A 22,163-nucleotide genomic window follows, 5' to 3' on the forward strand; every position below is an offset into this window, starting at 1 on the left:
TCCCTGGTCCTCCTCTCCTCCCCCTCCCGGGTCCTCCTCTCCTCCCCCTCCCTGGTCCTCCTCTCCTCCCCCTCCCTGGTCCTCCTCTCCTCCCTCTCCCTGGTCCTCCTAGCTTCTCGCTCCTTGGCGAACAGCTTCTCTTTTGAGGCGGCTTGACGCTTTCTCAGTTCTTCCTCCTCAGCAGTGTCGTCAGGGTAATCATCCTCCTCCTCGCTGACTTGGTCCAGGTTCACCATATTGCCTATTGTGGTGTCTTTCTCAGGCAATTTTGGTTTGTTCCCACTTTCAACTATGGCAGTATCACTCTGGGTTTCAGTTGTTGATTTGTCCGCTTTCTTATTTCTCGGGACAGACCCTTCTGCAGAAGATATACGGTCATTTGTCTCTTCTAAATCAACTATCTGACACAGAGTCTCCTCCTTGACAACAACTTTTTCGGACATTTCCACAACTATGGTACCAAATGTTGTTGTGTCTTCTTCAGCTGACGCCTCTTCTTTTGAAGGGGTTTCATCTTTTGTCTTGTTCTCTGTGGCTGTCGGCTCTTCTTGACCTTGATCGTCTTCCAGGGAGTCTATGATCTGATACATAGGCTCTTCCTCCTCCTCATTTTTGGATGCTCCTGCAAGAGATTCACTTTTCCTCGTTTGGTCGTCATTGTTGCTGGAATCTTTCACGTCTGACTGTCCTGTGAGGGGCTGATCGTTAACCATATCGTCCTCCACAGAATCAAGAATCTGATATGTTGCTTCTTCTTCTTCTTCATCAGCCACTTTTTCAGCCTCCTTTGTTGTGTCTTTTATGGATGGTTTAACAACTTTCTTCGGTCTTCCCCTTCTTCCTTTTCGTCTTGTAGCGGGCCGATCACCCTTAACCTCCTCGTCCTCCACAGAGTCGAATACTTCATAGGTAGCATCCAAGTCAATTTCCTCTTTTACCTCATCGTCACTCTTCTTTGATGGTGTGCTACCTTTTAGAGGGGCTCTCTCCTCTTTATTTGGTGTTCTTTCCTTGTTTTGTTCCTGTGATTCTCTGACAGGAGTGTGTCTCATTTTCACTGCCTTGTCCTCTTTTGTTTTCTCATCTGAAGTATCTTTTCTAGTGGCTCTTTCCCTTTTTCCTCTGGTGGATCTTGTTAAGAGTGGTTCATCATTGGCAGTTTCATCCTCCACAGAGTCTAAAATCTCATATGTAGCCTCCTCTGGTTTTTCAGATGCTCCTGTAAGATTAGATGTCATTTTATCCTCTTTCTTACCTCTTGCACTCCTCCGTCTACCAGACATTTCGGTGGTGGCAACATCTTGAACCGGTTTGTCTTCAAAAGAATCTACTATCTCATACACCATCTCCTCGTTGGCCTCTTTGTCTTTTTTAGAGAGTCCTGCAGATGTGTCCAACCTCGTCCGTGTCTCATATCTTTTAAATCTCCTGTCCTGTTTTTTTGGCGATTTCTCCTTCTCTTCACTTCTGGATGCTGTGGTTGTGTGTCCACTCCTCCTTGATGGTCTATCATCTTTTCTAGCAGTCGCCTCCCCTCGCTTTCTTTTTCCGGTGTTGTCAGTCTCCGACTCAGTCTCTGTAGTTGGTGGCTGATCTTCCACAGAATCAATCACCTGATATGTGTCTTCCTCCACTTCCATGTGCTGAATGTCTTCCTTAGATGTCTGGTCACTGGGAGTTGCAAGGTTTTGGCTGTCGTCTTCGGTTGCGCTCTGATCATCAATTGAATCCAGTATCTCAAAGGTTTCTAAAGTATCTTTGTTGTCGGTGTCCTGAGGCAGCTGGTCTTCATTTGGGATTCGGCCATCGGGATTCAACACATCTTGGAAGTCTTTGCAGGACTCTGCTGAACATATTTGGACTTTGACTTCGTCCTCCTCTTCTCCTGTCTTCCCATCTCCGTTGTCCCTTGGCGCTTGTTTACTATCTGTATCTAACACTTGACCTATATTATTTGTCTCCTGATCTTTATCTAATGAATCTTTTTCAGATGTGTCACCTGCAGGAATTGCTGCTTCCTCAGACACGTGTTTAACTGTGGACCCATCATCTTGGACCTGGTGACTGTCCTCTTGACCTGTATCTGCTTGGTCTTGGGTAGCACTGTCCACCATTTGAAAAGAATTGTCTATTTCAATTTCACTGTCCTCCTGTGGGCGGGCTGTGTCTTTATCGTGGACACTGTCCAAGACCTGAAAGCTTTCCTCGTGCAAAGTCTGGCCTCCCTCAGGTGCAGTTGGCTGGACTTCAGAGCTGCCGTCTTGGTCCGCATCATTCATCTGTTCATCTGTTTGTTCTTCAAGTGGACCAAGGATTTTGTATTTGTCGTTGTCCCCCTCCATCTCTGTATGTTTCTCAACATAGTCTTCTTTCCCATCCTCTTTGGTTTTCTTCAGGCCTTGGCGTGTGTTGACATTAACACCAACCTCCAGACTCTGGGATTGGCTCAAGTCTAATCCATGTCCCTGTAGAGGTGGATGTATCTCTGATGATGTTTCTATTTTTGTCTCTGACTCAACAGTTTTTACAGCAAAGCCCTCTGCTGACACCGTGTGGTCAGATATTGCCAGTGTGCTTTCAGTGTCTTTTGCTTCTTCTCTCAGAGGCTCAGAATGAGTCTCCACTGAAGCTTTGACTGTAGCCACTGATGGCATCTTTTCCATTTCTTGTACAGCGGAGGATGAGCGGGTTCTACACCCGGAGGATGCAGTATTTGATGCTTTGACTGGAGATTTTGTCTGGCTATGTTGTGTTTTCTGACCAGGGGAAGAGGCCTTACTCAAACTGGTAGAGGTGGAGGATTCGGTAGGGGATTTTGTGGGTTCAGATGAGCCCTTGGATTTTTTTGGTGACACATAGCTAGAAGAGCTTGAGCCTTTAGTCGACTTGGGTGAGGAGAATGAAGAAGAATCTGAGCTCTTGGAGTCTTTTGAATACCTCGTTGAGGTCCGTTTGCCAACAGAAGACACACCTGAGCTTTGCCTCTCTTTTTTCGCTCTGGGGGAGTGCCTAGACGAGGAGGAACTATGAGGCTTGGGGCTTGTGTCTCCCACTTCATCACCAATTTCGTCAACAGTAACGAAGTCATCCATGTTGAAATCTTGAAAAAGATGGCCGTCTAAAGAAGGGCTGTCATTTGTAAATTCATCCTCCCACTGGATGGAAAACAATAATAAAAACAATAAATCAAATTAATCGAGACAAATAAATGCAATTAAATAAATTATTGAAACATTTATTGTAAAAAACACACATTTACCCATGATGCGCCGTACTTATTGTTTACCTTTTACTTGACACACTTCTGGCTGTTAGAGTAACGTTAAAGTAAGGCACAAAGAAGGACAAGAAGGTTTTGTGGGAATAAACCTCTATTTACCTTTCTTTTTGGTGCGTCTTTATCCTTTGCAGTTAATGAGCTTGTCTTGCTTTTTCCGGAGCTCTAAAGAAAAACAGTTTTTTTTAAATTGTCGCATTAGTGACACATGAAATCAGATTTATTAGCCAGTCTTTAGGAGTACTAGTATGAATGTGTTCAATTATAAAAACCCTTGTTTCAAAATTGTATAGCAAATTTCATTTGATGGAAATATTTGATTAAATATTTTCTAATATTAATGTCCAACATGCTTTTATGGGCTGTAAAGACCAGAAGTAATGTTATCTTTTCCTGTTTGGTTTTACTGATTCTATGAATTAACAAAGATTTGCATACCAACTTAAAGAGTCTTTAATAAATGTAAATGTTGAGTGTAAACAATTAAAGCCAAGACTCACCTTCTTCTCTTCCCTCTGGGTGTTGCTGTCCCGGGTAAGTCTGTGGTTGCGAACGGCTGCCACAACGGCCTGGAAAATGTCTGTGCTAATCTGGGGAAGTTCTGCAGGGTTTTCTTCAGGCATGAGCACTGTTGTGCCAGGACTGGAAGGATCAGGACTGGAAGCAGCTGGGACCGCGTTAACACTAACGACAGAGGTAGGAGTCACATCAGCAGTAGAGATGGAGGTTGTTAATGAACACTCTTGCCCCTTTACTTCTGCTTTCTCTACATCTTCATTTGGCTCATTATCAACAATGGAGTCCATGGTGATCTCAGGTCCTGGTTTCTCACAGTCCTCCTTCATTGCTATGTCACTTGTGGCAATAGCACTTTGTCCTGCTGTGGAGGGCTCAGAAATGGTGGATCCAGCAGGGTCACTGGTTTGCAGAGCGAGTTGGGACCCATTATCCAATAGTTCAGAAGGAGGAGGCTGGGTTTCACATTTCACAGCTGCGGGCTCGGCTTTGACGTTGATTGTGTCCAGTTCAAAGTTTAGTGTGATGTCAGTTACGTCTTGTATACGCTGTTTTAGGCTCTTTAAACTAAAATTACAAACAAAAGGGCCATCAGTCACAAAATGAAAAAAGGGTTGTTCCCACAAAATGGCTAAAGAAAAACATAAGTAATACCATTTCTAAGTTGTCAGACCATTTTCTCAATAGACCAATAACCGTTTGGTCAATTAAATATCAAATTGTGAAATGTCTCCCTCTTAACCGGACATGAATCAATTACAAAGGGATATACTCACCACTCAACACGCAGAACTTGGCTCCTGGAGAGAGGAAAATAAGGAGTTGGTCAGTTTATGTTTAGGTGAGAATGGTGGATTAAAACATAACAATACATTAACACACACCGATGTGACTTGCTTTTACAAAGACTGCCTGGGGAACGGTGGACTTGAGTAATTATACAACTAATTTAACCCCCCCAATATACACCTAATTTTTAAAAAAAGGACACATGCATACCAAGTGTTGAATTTCTCCACCACCTCGGTTACACAGCTGCCGTCGGCCATCTCAATGCATATCTGAGGTAAAACGACAGTCATGGTCAAAGAGAGAGAGAGAGAGAGAGAGAAAAGACAGAGAGAAAGTAGAGATGGAGAAAGTGACGAGATAAAAGCAATAAAAAAAAGGTCAGCAACAAACCGTAACAATCCATTAAATGTAAGGTTTCTTTTAATTTAAGCAATATTGGTTGTACTTAAAGGTCAAACAAAAAAACAATATAAAAAAGAAAATCTTCCGAAACAGCATATGAATTGATGAGCTTCCTGGCCTTTGCAGCTAGCAGCAGCAACAGTATTTCCTACAAGGCTGATGGTGTTGACTGAAACTCATCCAAAAATAAGGTTCACTTTCAGTTTAAAGATATGGAAATAAATATCTCCCAACAACCATATGCATAAAAAGTCATGCCTAATTACTGTGAAAGAAAACATATTTAAGACATTTCTAAATGAAATTTAAGACTTCTAATGCCGTTTCAAGAATTCTTTTTGGTTTTAAGGATATTTTTGGACATTGTAGGCCTTTATTTTGAAAGGACAGCCGAAGACATGAAAGGAGACTGACATGCAGCAAAGGAATCAAAACCCTCGGCCGCTGTGGCAAGGACTGAGCCTTTGCCTGGCCCCTAGATTTCACCAGGGATAACTATTCTGCAATTTGGCAAAAACACAAGATAATTCTTGTAAATCCACCTGCCACGATGCAGCGCGACCCAGAAGCGGCTCTCAGGTCTGCTCCGAAAATGTGTGACAGGTCTATTTTTGACGGAACCGCTGGGTGTTCAACAGCCCGGGTATGATGCATGGCGGACAACAGAACAAGACCATGGCAAAGCATGGCGCATCCATGCCTGGTGAAATTCCGGGGTAAGACTGCCCATCCTCCCCACATGATGAATCGTGTACTTGTTAAACGAGCTGAAGGGATTACATTTTACCTTAGGATGTCATGTGACAAATAAATTAATTGATTGAAGAGTGCAGATGTTTGTGTTCCTGTACCCTGTTGGCGAGCGGCAAAAAGCTGACAAAGTTCGCGATGGACGCCACCTCTTCAATGACTCCCCTGACGACGTTCACACACGCCTCAGAAACCTCCACACACAGCAACCGCTCCTCCAGAGACGTTGGGTCTGGAACTCCCTGAAGAGCAAGAAATAGTGTTAAGGACCAGAGATCCAAACAGCTGTTTTCACTTGACAAAAGATTTTTATGAGCGATTGATGACTTACAGCGTTGCTCAACTTCATCAGAGTTGTGTACATCATCTCCTGTAAAAACGTAAGTCACAGATTGTCACTGATGTCAAAACACAATTTAAATATTATCTGCGTATTAAACATTTTGTACTTCACACGCACAAATCTTCTCCAAATGGCCCAAACTAATGTGCATACATGATTGTATGTCCGTGCTTTCCACAACACAAGAACATCAATAATATTTCCAAATCCAACACTGACATGTGTCTGATGATGTCTAGCGTTCCGGTATTTGTTGTTGTGGTTGAAACTGCAGTTGGCGGAAATGAAGGCTACATTGCCGGTCTAGGTACCTACCTACTATAACAAAGTACAGTGAAGGCATGACGTGAAACATGATGAGTATTGGGGGTTGTCCCGGGGTAGAAACGGTAGCATACATCTGATCAAATTCACGGTAAATTAATGACTGGTTGAGATTAAGTTGAGATTAAAAATTAGGAGAAGAAGTGGTCTTTTTTCACCAGTATGTGAAATGCCTAGCATAGCTTATTTGAATAAAGTTTTGTAGGCTGCTTAATAGTGGGTTGTCTACTTCTGAAAGTTGAGGTCCCCTTTAGTGTTTTTCCTAGTGTCCATACCTCACTGGACTCGGGATGCATGTGTTCCAAGATAATGTGAACCAAGAGCGTGCAGCCTTGGACAGAAACTGGATTTGTGATGTGATCTCGGACGAAGTCGCAGCATGTTGTCCAATCAGGAAAATACACAAAGGCCTTGAGATAAAGAGAAGAAGGAACAACAATTAAATAAAAAAAACCAGCTCCATTTAACTTGTAAAATTGCAACCATTTTGTCCCTGTAACAGTCTACTCCTTACCCTCCTCTGCAGCATCAAGACCATCACGTTGTAGTACAGGCAGTGAAGGTTCTGTTTGGGGAAATAACGCCAGACCAGCTTTGCTACGTCCTCGTGCTTGTAGCCTTTTTCTGGTAAACCGGTCAACATGATTGTGGGAATCATGGAACCACGATCACCGGCCTTCTAGAAAAACCAAAGTTCAAAGACCAAAGTTTAGTTCCTGCGATGACACCAATTCCACTTCATGGTGCATTTTGATAACAGTACGGATCAGAGTGGCTCTGCTTCAGGTGCCAGTATGCCTCCAGTGTCTGATACTTGTATGTCTTGTAAAGCCAGAAGAGTTCAGTGTCTTGTCTAACTTAAGTTACGGATGTCAAAAATCAAGATTTGTTTGGCCATGATCCTGAGCCGACTCCCTTGAGATCTGCATAACAAAGTCTGCTCTGATATTTTTACCTAAATGTTGATATAATAAAAATGTTCACAAATTAATTGAACCCGACCCTGAGGGTCTTGGGTCAAAACTATAAAGTTGATACACACTGATTTGATATACTATTTAGGATAGGAAAGTTGGACTGAAAATAGGCTTACCTCAATGTCTTCCTCTCCTCGGACTGTCAGGTAATCTTGGAGTAAAAAGTGAACAAAGGCAAAACACATTTACTTTACTGAATACATTAAGGTTAGAAAAATGATGCAACATACTTTTTCTAAGATTATTATTAAAACTGTTTGCATAAGAAAACCATATTATACTGATCACTCTAAACAAGATAACATGGAGCCATGGTCTGTCCTTGTGAAAGGCCCAGGATGTTTCTGGGGGCACAGCAGGCCGAGAAGATTCCCAGACCCAATGAGATAAACTGACAACATCGACTTTGTTATGACTTTATAAATAAGCAGCTGTGGAGAGCTTCCAGTTGGGCATTTTTCGTACTATTCTGTAATGTGGAAACTGCCTTGTGTTCAAGTAAAAATGATTTAACTTCTATATGATTTTTAAGGCCAACATCAATACAATTATTTAATTTTTTTAAAAGCCTATATCCCCATATATTGGCCGATATATAATTTAAAAGTTTTTATTTGAGTTCTCACTAAAATAAGGATTTATTTTATTGTCACAACAGAACGGAGGAAAATCAATGTATTAAAGTTCTGATAAATAAAAAATACAAACTTAAGATATTAAACTTAAAGTCCTTTGAACAAAAACACACAAAAAAACTGTAGCCAACAGGGACATTGTAATGCGCCCTCTGGTGGATAAACTATGCAACGCCACCATTCATAACATGGTTGACAGTCCGTTTTTATTTCTATTTTTTCTATTTTTTTTTCTTTATTTTTTTATATTCATTTATCAGAATCATTTGTGTGTATATATATATATATATATATATATATATATATATATATATATATATATATATTTTATCTGCCATTATAAATGCCGATACCGAGTTCGGGAAATGCCTAATATCGGCAGATAATATCGGCCTGCCGATATATCGGTCGGCCTCTATTCCAGTCGGCCTCTATTCCTGTCTATTCTGGATAATTAAATTATTCAAACAGTTACCATGGTAAATTTGGCACTATCAAAATATTACGTCACAATGTCACATGATAATGTGAGAAAGTATCTCTTACCTGGGATGATGAACCAAGGAGACATGGTGGGGAACAGGAAAGGACTAGCTCTCAAGGTGACCCAGAATAGTCCAATGCTGCCAGCTGGAACACACTCTCTTTCTGGCAGGATAGTTGCCCCATCAACAGCGCGTTTGCTGTCTGGTACAGCTCTCTCAGGATGTCTTGGTGCTGTACAAAGAAATAAAAATTAAAATTAAATAAAACAAATAAAAAAACAGCCAAGTGTCTTGTTTAAATGTATTTTAAGAGTGCCAAAAAGCTTCCAATCTTTCAACTTGTACAGTTCAGGGAGTGAGCTACAGCTGCCATTGACATTGACATTAGTCATGGAGAAGGAACAAGACGGCCGGTTAGCCATGATGCCGCGGTTAGGATTTTGATTTGATTTATTTGGCAAGTTGAATAAAAAAATTTAAATTATACATTTAAGGGACATTACGTAAAAAAGAACATGCAAAGGAAACCCAAGAAACCCTCAAGGGGCAGAAGGGAGATATCAGCATCTGGACAGGATGCAAGTGGACCGTTGTATCTTTACACATTTACCGTTGTGCTCATAAGTTTACATATCCATGCTTAAGTTGACTAAAAAGAGGAATAAAAAAGAATCATGTTCAGTAAATTTATTTAATGCCTTAATTAAAAAACGTAAAATCCAACCTTTAAGGACACCAATTTTCTTTGTGAATGAATAATGTATTGTAAATAAATGTTCTTCCTTAAAATACAGGAGGCATACGTATACACACCCCTATGTTAAATTCCCATAGAGGCAGGCAGATTTTTATTATTAAGGCCAGTTGTTTCATGGATCAGGATACTATGCATCCTGGATTGATTTCAGATTCCGATTCAGAAATAATTTATTGATCCCCAAAGGGAAACGCTGTGCAGTTTGCATTGAGAGATGATTTTATGGAAAGTACCCCATGCCAATCTCTATGTATGGTGAAGGGTATGTGATGATGTGGGGGGGCTTTTTAACTCCAAAGCCCAAGGGAACTTTATCAGGATGCATAGTATCCCGATTCAATAAATAACTTGCCTTTAAAAATAAAACTCTACTTGCCTCTATGGGAATTTAACATAGGGGTATGTATACTTATGCCCCCTGTATTTTAAGGAAGAACATTTATTTATAATTCATTTATTATTAAATTATTTATACATTATTTATTCACAAAGAGACTTGGTGTCCTAGAAAGGTTGGATTTTACCTAATTTTTTAATTAAGGCATTAAGATAAATTTCCAAAACATGAGTTTTTTATTCCTCTGGTGGATTAATGAGGACTAACTGCAAACTGGTCTGGCAACGCGGTTTTGCCAGATGCTTGGTGCCACCCATGACAATTGGGATTGGTTTAAAGAAATACAAATACACCAGAGCACATTTTTCTCCCATCCAGGAATGCAGTGTGGACTAGCTAAGACCCTCCTCGGCAGTGCTGTGGAGGAAGGTCTGTCAAAGCGAGACTACATTCTTACTAACAAAACATGTGGTCCTCCTGGACCTAACTATCCCTTGGGAGGAAAGGATTGAGGAGGCACACAAGCGCAAACTTGGAAAATATCAGTCCCTCAAAAGCCAGCGGTGGAAATGGAGAGCATGGAAACCCCCGATTGAAAGTTGTTTTTATGCCAACCGCCTCACATAGAATCAAATGTTTCAAGTTTCTAATGCCAGTAAAGCCAGGGAAGATTGTTCAGAGTGAAGACAGCGTTAAGAAAGTAGTTTCTTGAAGAAACTAACATGTAGAAAAGAATCAAACAATCAATCAATCAATCTGAATCCAGGTGAAATATCCCAAACAGGACTTTAATTTCTTAAAACAGAGACTTACTTTGTGACGTACAGCTCGTGTATGGTATTCTTAGCCTGTAGACTTCGTAGCCAGGTGGTTGTTTCAGGAGACTCAACCAAACTCCAAGCCGATCAGCATCATGAGGGAACTCAAATTCTATAAATACCTGAAACACACATGCACATACAGTACATAAGTGACAGGTAAGACCCACAGGAAGTTATTTTTTTTTTTTTAAAGCCTTTAAAACGTATTTAATTGTACATGTTTGTTCATACCTTGTTGAGTAGAGGCAGGAAATTTTGAACAGAATTGATTTTTTCCAAATCTTTTCTGAGCTGGTTGGACTCACTCCATGAAATGTTCTTGATGAAGATTGTTTTCAATCCATCATCAAACACTTCCTAAATCAAGAACAGGAAGTGAACATCAAAACCATAAAGTTAAGAAGAGGACACATACAACCACTCTGCATTGATGCATAAATACATCTTGCAATACAAGACAAGGACTATGTTAATTGGCGTTTACTGTAACCCCCCCTACTGTTTTACATCACTGTTGACAGTTATCATTAATATATATTTTGGTAAGACAAACACAGGAATTAAGATGAACTATTAGGATGCCCCTTAAATTAAATTGGAACATTTAAAAGCACAAGTTTACTTATAACTTTTTAAGTCCATGTGCAAGTACGAAAAATCCACTTGTCCCGGACAAGTCTTAATGTCGAGCCTTGAATTCCATGTGTAACATGAAAAATGGAGATGGATTACTTTACATACATTAACAACTGTTTATGAATTAATGAGAAGTGTGTATTTTACTTACATAATACACATGCTTCATCAGCCATTGATAAAACGAAAACTTAAAAAGAAACAGAGTAGGCAACGGTTAAATGCAAAGATATTCAACACACCAAACTTATCCAATGCCAATAGACTCCATACTCTGAGTGTTCACAGTTGTGTTCAAGATAATAGCAGTCCAACATCACTAACCTCATACATCATACTTTTTGGTAGAAGTGCTGTTTCTACATGGCAAATAATTTACTAGTAAGTAGAGTCACAGAAAACCAACAGACCTAACAGTCATGACATGCATGCTGCTCATTCTGTGTAATTGAATCTGTAATTAAAAGAGGCATGTCCAAAATAATATCAGTGGTGTGTTCAATTAATGAGGTGAGTGATTCTCTGAAGAAACAGGTGTCAATTATGGCCAATATTTAAGGAAGGAAGAAAATGTTGTGCATGCTGGTTATAATGCATTTCACAATGAAATACTCAGCAAAGTGGGTCGTTCCACACATTGCTCTGAGGAACAGTGGACTTTGATTAAAAAGTTGATTGGAGAAAAGAAATATAACCATGAATGATGAAATGCCATCTAAAGCCTGAACGACGTGGGAGAAAACTGTCAACTACCATTTGAATGGATGGAAGAATAGCCAAAATGGAAAAGGCTCAAGCAATGATCAGCTCCAGGAACATCAAAAAAGACTTCAAGTTAACTGAGTACTGTTACGATAAGAAGAAGGCTTTGTGAATCAAAGCTATCACCTAGAAGCCCGCGCAAAGTCCCATTACAAAAAAAAAAAGAAAAAAAAAAAAAAGACATACACTAAATAGGTTAAAATTTGCCAAAATGCTTACCGGTTTCATGTTGATGTCATTGGTACTGGCTATTGCATGGAGACCAAGTTTAACTTTTCTGAGGAAAAAGCCCTTGATTGCGGAGGCTTTCAATATCTTGCAAAAATCCTTCTTATTCGGCATCATGACAAAAGCCTGAGAGGAAAAAACAAATATGAAAATGTATTACTACTTTTATTCACTTGTTCTAAGCACTTTTTTCAGTGTGGTTTGAATCAGTGTCATGAGTTTTGATAAGAGCAAAAACGTCTATTACGTAACAATACATATACAAAAATTATAAATTATCCAAACGATGTTTAGCTGCAATTTGTTCATTTGTTCAAAAGACATTACAATTGTGCAATGTAAAAAATGAAAAACATTTGTCTCAGAATCTGGTTAAGTACTAGTTAGCAACAGCAGAAACATGTGATTAATGAACAAAAGCATGCAGATGTATAAACCAGTATCTACCATGCACGCCTGAGGAACAACAATGATGTTGTCATCTGCATATTGAAATCCAAAGGGTATGAGCAGATTGGCAAGATCCTTCTCTGTGTAGCAACCGTCGTAATACTCCGGCAGGTTGGTTATGAGCAACTGCGTTCTTTTAAGGTACCTCAACTGTAAAAAGCAAAGAGGGGTAAACAATTAGGAGCCATAATGGTTTAGGTTAGTTTTTAATGAATAAAAGACAATTAAGACAAGCTCACTCAACATTTTTCCAGTGGAGGTTGACGTTATATGAGATAAAGAATTAACTAGAATCTTGTTTGGACATTTTAGAATCAACATACAAATTCATTATTTCAGTTGTCTGTAGCGAATAAACTGATTACAAAAAACATTTACACACACAGTTAAATTTATCAGAAATTACATTGGTAAAGTTATGTAAGGAAACCTACCTTTGTCGAGTGCCCTTTTGCGTTCATCTTCAGGCACGCTGTGAAAAAGAAAATGTAAAAGAGAAAAAGTCAGAGACAGTAAAATTATGATCACATGCATTTGTGACCGACGGTCTCTTCTTTTTGGATTTCTTACCTACTCTGGATGGACGCAAGTACCTTTTAACCCTCTCCTCAGTAGTCAGATAGTCCTCATCATCATCTGCCACAGGAATTTCAAAAGATCAAATGTAATTAATATATATCAGTATTTTCAAAGATCATAATCACCTTCTCTCCCAAAAACCCACAGCCTAATTTTCCACCCATTTCAAATCTACAATCTATTTCTTAAATACCCTTTAACCCTTTTCCCTTTCATGGGAAATTCAGCAGACTGAAACACATCTTTGAGAACACTGCGGCGCGCTCTGTCCTCGTCCTCACAAATGTGCTACTGCATAAAGTTGACACTTCAACAGGTCAGTTTGCGTGATTTAATATGCTTTATCATGTTTTTGCAAGCACAATGAAGCCGACAAGACAAAATTTAGGCGGACAAAAATAAGTACTGCGACTTGCAAAAAAATGTCTGCATGCTTAGTTCATGGCTCTCACGACTGACTGCTGGATGGCGCTCACGCAGAGAGCTACAAGACAGTTACATGCCCCAGTATCAAGGAGGACTGGTGGGTTGAGTCAGACTTCCTATTAACAGAGTATGTCAGGCCAACCCACAGCTGACAACCATGGTGGAAACTCAGGGACTGGGAAAGTTTTCTGCATCAACAACAATGCACGCTACATTGTGGATGCTAGCTCTCTTAGACGGGTAGACGGAGACTTAAGTCGGCTGATTGTCTGATAATAAGCGGTTAACACGGGCGGACCATTGGTGAGGAAAAAAATTCTAATAAGCATCCCTATTAGGATAAACTGATGTAATTATTTTATTACTCAAGCATAAAGTCCTGTGAGATTGAAGGTGTTGTTTGTAATGACAGACCTGCAGGTCAGATGGACAAGCTAATAATAACCCAATGTAAACACATTGATATATAAACTTAAATCAGAGTATATGATTGTGAACCACATCTGTTGTAGAACCCAAGTACATACCTCTTAGTATTGGCTTTGTCTTCACCCTTTTATCTGGCAGCTTTGCCTCCTCAGCGACTTCAGTCAGACTTCCTGCAGCCTGCTGTTGAAGGTGTGAAGCCTCCGTCTTTGTCTCCGGTCCTCGTGCAGTGGACTCTGGTTCTGACAAGGTGCTTTGTTGGACATGTGGTAAATCTGTTTCGGTCGGCAGGGTCTCAACTGTACTGTTTGGTGGTTGATTCTCACTGGAACTGCTAAGTACATTTTCAGGTGCTGCCTCTGAAGTTGTCGGTACAGCTTCTGTAGTTGTCGTTTTTTCTCCTTGGTTCTTGGCACAACTTGCTACTTCCATGGGTTCTGCCACTTCAACTGCAATTTCCCCAATCTCCATTGGTTCTGCATCTTCAGCGGCACTGGCTTTGCCAAGTTCTGCCTGATGCTTGGGTTCAAAAACTGGGACATTTGCTTTTTCAACATCGGCTGTGTCTTTCAGCACATCTTCTTGAACCTTGGTTTCTGATTCTTTAGGCTTGGAATTTTCTACGTCAAGCTGATTTTCTGGAGTTGTGGACTTTTTTTGCATCACCATGGACTTTTGCACAGCTTTCTTTGCAGGTAACTTTCCTGTTTTTACCATTTTTGCAGATTTGGTTACCATTTTTGTTATTGGCTTGGTTGAGACGTTTTTCGCCTTGCAAACCAAGACTTTTGCTTTAGTTACAGTCGTTGGGCCTTTAACTGAGCCTTTAGCTGCACTTTTCTGATTTGTTTGTTTGCCTGTTGTAGCTTTTTTGGCTCCAGAAGGTAAAGATGAAGGCGTTTTGGGCCCTTTAAGCGGATGCATGTTAGGTGTAGGTAGAAGAAACTTTCTTTTGTTAGTGGTTTGCGATGTGGAAACACTGGACGTGGCAGGCTTTCTGTGAAATAAAGAGTTACAGAGGTTAGAGAGGAGAGAGAAATGGAAAGTCCTTCACAGGTTGAATTCCTGGAATGCCTATTATTCCAATCACCAGTGCACACACAAACGTTTGCTGAAATATTTGTCCTTAGAAAATTCCCCAAAAGTCACAAATTTCTCCTCCCCCCACTCTATTTAGGCAGAAACTGAGTATTTATAGTAAAATACTGACAAAAAAAACAAGATTATCGCTGGTAAAGAGAAGTCTGTGTTAAACATAACTTACTTCTCAGGAGGCTTCTTTTGCTCTTTAGAAACAGTCTCCTGTAAACAAAGAAATTTAGTTTTTTTAGATTATTCTGATACGTGACACTCCCAGGGAGAGAGAGAAAGACAAAAAGTGTAATACCTGTTCTCTGACAACAGTGATTAGCATTCCTTTAACATCGAGGCTGTTCACGCTCTTCAATTTCTTCGCGTCTTCTTCTTTCTCAAAACACACGATTGCCTACATGTGCACACACAAACGCACACATCTTTGCATTAGTACAGCCGTCAGGCCCATTTACTCACTACATTTACGTGCTAAACATTGACAGGTCACCACTACATGCAGGGCTTATAGTGACAAAAAAATCATGAGCCTGAAACTTTTTTTGGAAGGGGAAGGGTCCACAGTGTAATATTTCAATATGCACTCCTTAAAGGTAATATGAATGTCAAAAAAAAGTTAAAGTCCTTCTAATGTTACACAATAAGTCATTTTTTAAGAAGTAAACATTTTTGGATAATTTTTACTTCCAACCATATGTTAAATTAAGAGTCAATGTAGATTTTCATATTTCAATAATATCACAACCCTACACTGAATACTTGTGAAAACAAAACTTTCTAGATGTTGTGTTACTTTGGCTAGGTCATTTAAAAAAAAGTAAATTAGTACATTCATGCTTTTATCCATGTTGACATTAGTTGCTTCATGTACATTTATTTAAAACTTTTCTTTGTTTAGCTTTTCATACAGCCTTTTTACTAAAATTAAGGCTGGAATTAAATGTTTCCAATGTTTTCCTATTCAGCCAGGTAGCAAAAACACATCACTCTCTGTTACATACCTCCAGTTTGGACCGAAACAGTACAACTGACTTGGTTTTTCCAAAGTGCTCCGCTGCAGCCAACACATCATTGTGAGAGATAGAACTACGAATTCCTTGGAGTTTCACCATGGTTGGAGGTGAAGATTTACCAGACTGAACAAACAGAGAGAAACATAAACTTAGACCAACTGAAGTGCTGATCATCATAAAAAGAATACTGAAATTAGTTGTCTTTAAAAAAAATGTAGAAAGACGCAAAAAACACTGGCATCAGTGTTTAAAGTGTCCCATCTAAACTTTATGTAACCCATCATTTCAAGCAAAATAAATGTATGCATTGTATGTCATTATAATTGTATAATGTCTGTTTATGTCTTTAAACAAAGAGTATGTGGACCACCCACCCCCCCAAACCCGCCCCACACACACACCTTAGTTGTGGTGAAGGAACTTGCCTTGCTCTTCTGCGGGCTAGGCTTTGCTTTACATGGCTTTTTAGGTAACTCCTTCTTTGCTGTAGAAGAGGAAGTAGAAGATGAGGAAGGTTTCATCTTGGCTAGCTCGGCCAGTAAGGCAGGAGCCAGCGTCTTAACCACGGCCTCCAGATCAGAATGTTTTGACAGGGATTGGACAGCTAGAGGGACAAAAACAAAAAGCGAGTCAAAACTCACTATTGTGAGATGAAGAAATAGAGTTAATGATCACATTATCTTAAAGTTAACAGCTTTCTTGCTTGTTACTTCATATGCTTTTACTATATTTTCTCTGGGAAATGCTTTCTACTTTGCTTACAAGTCAACATTGGCAACCGAACCATTGGAAAGCGGGGTACAAATTACACACAATACATTTCTATACCTAAGAAGCACTTTTTCCTAAGCATAAGTAAGCAAAAAGTAACACTTCAGCAATTCCTTCAAAAGGTTTCTGGTGACATGCATTCAACATCTCACTACTGTAGAGGTGCCGGTAGGAAGATTTGAGTGGTAGCAGTTACCCCTCATCTAACTCTCGAAAGCAAGACAGCTTTTCAGCGCATGTCCCAAGTGTTCCTTGAATTTTATATATAGGACAAAATAACAGTTTGTAAAGACTACATATACTTGTATGACAAATAATTTTGGTCACAGAATAATTCTTTAAACAGTCTCATGAAAATATTGACAATTTCTCAAACCTGATGATTTCAGTAGTTTCCTAGTTAAGATCTCTGCGTTGCTTGAGTTCTTTTGTTGAGGGGATCGACTCTGATCACTTCTCCATGGTGGTGATCTTCTCTCGTTACTCCTTCTTGATCCCAATCGCTTCTCGTCACTCCTCCTTGGCGATGACTGTCTCTCACGGTTCCTCCTTGGCGATGTCTGTCTCTCACGGTTCCTCCTTGGCGATGTCTGTCTCTCACGGCTCCTGCTTGGCGATGACTGTCTCTCACGGCTCCTGCTTGGCGATGACTGTCTCTCACGGTTCCTCCTTGGCGATGACTGTCTCTCACGGCTCCTGCTTGGCGATGACTGTCTCTCACGGCTCCTGCTTGGCGATGACTGTCTCTCACGGCTCCTCCTGGGCGATGACTGTCTCTCACGGTTCCTCCTTGGCGATGACTGTCTCTCACGGTTCCTCCTGGGCGATGACTGTCTCTCGCGGTTCCTCCTGGGCGATGACTGTCTCTCGCGGGTCCTGCTTGGCGATGACTGTCTCTCGCAGCTCCTGCTTGGCGATGACTGTCTCTCGCGGCTCCTGCTTGGTGATGACTGTCTCTCGCGGCTCCTGCTTGGCGATGACTGTCTCTCGCGGCTCCTGCTTGGCGATGACTGTCTCTCACGGCTCCTCCTTGGTGACGATCGTCTATTGCCTCTCCTCCGTGGTGAGGACCGTTCCTCGTCTCTCCTCCTTGGTGACGACCGTCTCTCGGGGCTCCTCGAACGTGACCGATAGCGAGAGGAAGTAGGGCGTTCATACCATGGGGAACGAGAACGAGACCGAGACCTGATGAAAGTTCAGGTGAAATGACAATAATAATCTAACAATATAGCAAACATTTAACAGCCAGTCTAATACTAAATGGGTGACCAATCATATGCTAAAATGCTGATGTTGATGCAGACATTTTAAATGTTCTGCAGGAAAACATTTGGTTATTTGTTATTCATGGGCGGTTAAATCATGTTACTGCGACAGACCTGCGAGTGTATCTGGCTCTCTGCGGCGAATGTGATCGGCTACTGCGTTTCTCCTTTCTACCCTCTGAGCCATGGCGGCGCTGTGGGCTAGACGAGTGAGAACGAGAGCGGCTTCCATGCTTGACTTTCTGTTGACGAAGCTGGGAAGTCTGTGAAGAAGTTGCGGGCGAAGGCTTGGCATCTTTACCTGCAGCACTTAAGAGAGCGAAGGTCAAGAAAAGCATAATGAAAGTAAGAAAATGTTACTATTTTGTTCACAATCGAGTGTGGTTAAAAAGTGTTTGCACACTTAAGCATGGCAGACACTGTATGGATTTGGGTTTTTGGATGCATCTCTGCCAACTTAGTTTGATTAACTCAACCGTCTGATTTCCCACGTGGCTGCTGTCAAAAGCCTTTAGACTGTGAAAATATGAAACTGAACTTCTGAACTGAATTATACAAAGTGACACTGCCCTCCCTCTTTAGTAACATTGAGGACACAATCAACTTCATTGTAATTGTTTGGAAAAACCTGGTGGTCCCTAGCCATTCTAGACTGTGGCCGTGAACGATTAAATACAACTTGTTCTGTAAGTTGACTAAACGTACAAGATCAATGAAATCACACGGTATCTGCAAAGCCATTTAAAATTACCTGGGTTTTAGTGCTATTTCTCCATCCCACTCTGGGTATCTGTGAAAAAACAACAAAAACACAATTTAAAACACCTATTAAAAACCGCAAGGGGGCCATATTGAGTTATGCAGGCCGCGCTAGTGGTTAGATAGCATAACGGCAAAGGTAGCCTTTAAGTTTATTAAGGAAATACAATGTTCAGGAAGAGGCTTTAATATTACGTCTTTTTTGGTATAGTGTTTCCTATACAGTATTTTGGCAGTTCCCTAGTGTGAATTCATTAATAATGTTCTGAAAAAAGCAAGGATAATCAAAAAATAACTAGATAAGTTAAGATAAATAAGAGAACGATAAAAGAAATAAAGACTGACCGTTTTCGGAGGAGTTTGCAGCTCTCAAGGTGAAGGGTGGTATTCTGATGAGAAATCCAATCCTAGTATTCAGAACAAAGACACATCGTTTAGACAGGTCCCATTATCATCACAACTCATCCTCTTCATTATCATCATCATGTCTGACAACAGATATATTTATTCAACATTACAGCAGCCTTAAGAAACTGTTCCTTGGCTCTTCTGTTTGCCCTTCTTTGGTGGTTTGTTGAGGCTCTTAAGTCCAAGTGTTCAATTCCATGTCTTTGCTCTTGGGTGTAAAAACCTCACAATATGTGTTGGTATTAAAATAGCATGTGTATATAAAATAATAAATAAAAATCTTCAGTCTTGAATCTTCAGCCAAAAGCATTTGTATGAATAACGGGAGCAACCTTGAGTCCACCATTAGGCAACAGTCAAAGGGTGTTTAAATCATGACAACAGTAACTTCTAGACAAAATTGTTCATCTCCTTTACAGTTACAGCTGCCTTTTGTTAACTTCAAGGGCAATTATTTAAAATGGAACATGAATAAGTTCCAGGAAACAAACAAAAATTTCTTCTAGGGTTCTTGATAGAGCGATGTCCGGTTCTCGTGTAGCATCAGAAAGTTTCTCAAGGTTTCTTGGTCATCTCAGTAGACGCCATTACCAGGTATGGATCAGGACAACACACAAGCCAAGACATCTGGAGTAGGCGGCGGGAAGATGTGTAAACTTTGTAGAGTAGGAGGCTGGTAATTAGACAAAATGTGAAATGTGTCCCAAGGGGGTAAGTTGACGGAAATTTGGTCGCTGATTTTTTGGTCAGTGAAGTACAAAGCTGGTGACTTCAGGTTTATGGTATCTACAGACGTAAACAAAGGGAGCCTGGCTAGCATAGCTAGCATTACAAAAAGACAATAAGTACTGTTAGATACGGAATGAAATTAAGTAACATAAAACTTTACTGATAGCTCCAATAGTGGGAATAATAGCTATGAATTATATACAGAGGTTTCAAAAAATTTTAACTGAATAAGCAGTTGGACAAAAGCCAAAATAACAGAGACAAAAGAGAAAATCATCTTGCATCATCATCTGAAGCAATAGTTCTTCCAATTTGCATATTCTTCCTCGCTATGTCTTCTAAGCACTTGGTTTGATGTCCAAATACAGTCTTTAAAGTGGGTTGCATCACAGGATTTCATTTGGAAATTATAAACCAATGCCTTTGATCTTCATCTGTCTAAACTAGACAATCATGTTCCAAAAGTTTAGGACATCAGACATTGTTACCTTGATTTACATAAAACAGTTAGCTGTGAACAACATATATATTTTGGAGCACATCAAACTCAGAGAACATTAAGAAAAACTCCCAAAGTTTGCAATCCAACCTTGTTTTTGCAAAATGCAACACATATTTTACAGACTTCCTACTAGCATTTCATAGTAATTACTGATTTAGAAAAAAATGTATTAAAAAATAAATAAATATTGAAACCCCCACAGTACTTCCCCAGGAAATAAAAATGAAAACATTTCAATTTGTATACATATTTTTTAAAACAACAACCATTTGAAAAAAACAAACAATTTCGAGAAAGTGACAGAGAACAGAGTGCAAACTTTTACTCACCTTCATACGAGTACATTCTTTGTTACACAGAGTACAGGTATGTGGAAAGATTCTCGGCGTGGCCGCCGCATAGTCATGCATCATGGCTGCCGTTGGTAGAACCTTGGAAGGTGGCGGGGACAGATGAGTAAGATTCATCAGGCCCGGGATTGGCCGAGCCAGAGCTGGAGGAATAGAACTGGGCTGAGGACCACCGAGGACAAACAGCGGATGTTTCATGGTATTAGTGATGCTGGAAATTTGAGAAGCAGGGGGAACTGTTGTCGCAGCAGAAAAAAACGGAGGCCACATCGCTTGACCAGGCTGCAATACTGGCTGCTTCTGTGTCTGCTGTACTGGCGGCTTCTGAGTCGGTTGCTGCTGCATCGGCTGCTGCATCGGCTGCTGCATCGGCTGCTGCATCGGCTGCTGCTTCTGCTGCATCGGCTGCTGCTTCTGCTGCATCGGCTGCTGCTTCTGCTGCATCGGCTGCTGCTTCTGCTGCATTGGTTGTTGCTTCTGCTGCTGCTGCTTCATCTGCTGCTGCATCGGCTGCTGCTGCATCGGCTGCTGCTTTTTCACCTGCTCAGCAACTGTTGAACCTTGTCCTTGAGTTTTACTTGTACCTTTAGTGCCACTGGCTTCATTACTTCCAAGGACCACAAGGCCAGGTCGGCTGGGATGCACACCACGGTACATAGTGGACGGCGGTTGGGCTTTCAACGTTGACTGGCGGTCTACCTGTGGTTCTTTTAAAGGAACAGGCTTGGGGGCTTCGGACTTGAGAAATCTGATGTCGGTGTCTTTCTTTGGCAGAGAGAAAGAGCTGAGAACTGACGTCTGTTTTAGTTGGGTGTGCAGTTGCTTGATCTGATCGTTGCTCGGGGAAGCCACCGTGCTCATTATTGGACTATACCAAGAGCTGAGGCTGGAAACAGAACTCGTCTGGTCACGTGAAGATCCCAAGGCACTGCTTTTCACCTCTGTTGTATTTTTTTGCAGCGGTTCTCGAATCTGTCGGCTACTATCGTAAGTGTCCATCTGCAACATACTCCCACCACTGTTAGCTTTACTGCTACCGGTCTTTCCAATCTCATCCCCAACTGCTCCAGTATATTTGCCAGTGTGTCCATAGTCAATCACTTTACTCTGCTGGAAAACAGCTGATGACATTCCCTTCTGGTTCGTCCCTGCCCCCCCAGAACCGCTCAAACTATGACTGTGGGGTTTGGGGCAGGGTTTTGACTGAACTGCAGTAGAAGTTCTCTTGTTCTTCTCAATGCAGATTTGCCGCAAAATGAACGGCAGGTTAGCAGGGGTGATCTGGTCTTCAGGGTAGGAGATGAGATGTTCCAAGTCCTCTTTTTCAAGCCCAAATTGCTGAAGGATGTTA

At 40.8% G+C, this 22,163-nt stretch overlaps 1 protein-coding gene across 1 annotated transcript in view; it reads right to left on the reverse strand.

Moving 5' to 3' along the window:
• The window catches only part of LOC117935205, a 52,938-nt gene that overhangs the window by 14,524 nt on the left and 16,251 nt on the right, over positions 1 to 22,163 (reverse strand). The window contains exons 3-33 of the mRNA XM_034857343.1: positions 21,344 to 22,161; positions 20,792 to 21,124; positions 19,169 to 19,230; positions 18,816 to 18,854; positions 18,179 to 18,373; positions 17,811 to 17,984; positions 17,290 to 17,333; positions 17,176 to 17,259; positions 16,430 to 16,632; positions 16,017 to 16,151; positions 15,311 to 15,409; positions 15,188 to 15,225; positions 14,025 to 14,920; positions 13,063 to 13,128; positions 12,927 to 12,964; positions 12,490 to 12,642; positions 12,034 to 12,168; positions 11,204 to 11,242; positions 10,648 to 10,773; positions 10,409 to 10,535; positions 8,563 to 8,733; positions 7,498 to 7,532; positions 6,919 to 7,083; positions 6,680 to 6,814; positions 6,069 to 6,107; positions 5,839 to 5,979; positions 4,793 to 4,854; positions 4,570 to 4,593; positions 3,778 to 4,360; positions 3,380 to 3,442; positions 492 to 3,155 (exon numbers count right to left, since the gene is read on the reverse strand). Of these exons, the coding sequence (XP_034713234.1) occupies positions 492 to 3,155; positions 3,380 to 3,442; positions 3,778 to 4,360; positions 4,570 to 4,593; positions 4,793 to 4,854; positions 5,839 to 5,979; positions 6,069 to 6,107; positions 6,680 to 6,814; positions 6,919 to 7,083; positions 7,498 to 7,532; positions 8,563 to 8,733; positions 10,409 to 10,535; positions 10,648 to 10,773; positions 11,204 to 11,242; positions 12,034 to 12,168; positions 12,490 to 12,642; positions 12,927 to 12,964; positions 13,063 to 13,128; positions 14,025 to 14,920; positions 15,188 to 15,225; positions 15,311 to 15,409; positions 16,017 to 16,151; positions 16,430 to 16,632; positions 17,176 to 17,259; positions 17,290 to 17,333; positions 17,811 to 17,984; positions 18,179 to 18,373; positions 18,816 to 18,854; positions 19,169 to 19,230; positions 20,792 to 21,124; positions 21,344 to 22,161 (7,886 nt within the window). The remainder of the gene's footprint in view (positions 1 to 491; positions 3,156 to 3,379; positions 3,443 to 3,777; positions 4,361 to 4,569; positions 4,594 to 4,792; positions 4,855 to 5,838; positions 5,980 to 6,068; positions 6,108 to 6,679; positions 6,815 to 6,918; positions 7,084 to 7,497; positions 7,533 to 8,562; positions 8,734 to 10,408; positions 10,536 to 10,647; positions 10,774 to 11,203; positions 11,243 to 12,033; positions 12,169 to 12,489; positions 12,643 to 12,926; positions 12,965 to 13,062; positions 13,129 to 14,024; positions 14,921 to 15,187; positions 15,226 to 15,310; positions 15,410 to 16,016; positions 16,152 to 16,429; positions 16,633 to 17,175; positions 17,260 to 17,289; positions 17,334 to 17,810; positions 17,985 to 18,178; positions 18,374 to 18,815; positions 18,855 to 19,168; positions 19,231 to 20,791; positions 21,125 to 21,343; positions 22,162 to 22,163) is intronic.

The sequence above is a fragment of the Etheostoma cragini genome, chromosome 19 (genome assembly GCF_013103735.1).
Source record: "Etheostoma cragini isolate CJK2018 chromosome 19, CSU_Ecrag_1.0, whole genome shotgun sequence".
In the NCBI taxonomy this organism is placed as follows: Eukaryota; Metazoa; Chordata; class Actinopteri; order Perciformes; family Percidae; genus Etheostoma; species Etheostoma cragini.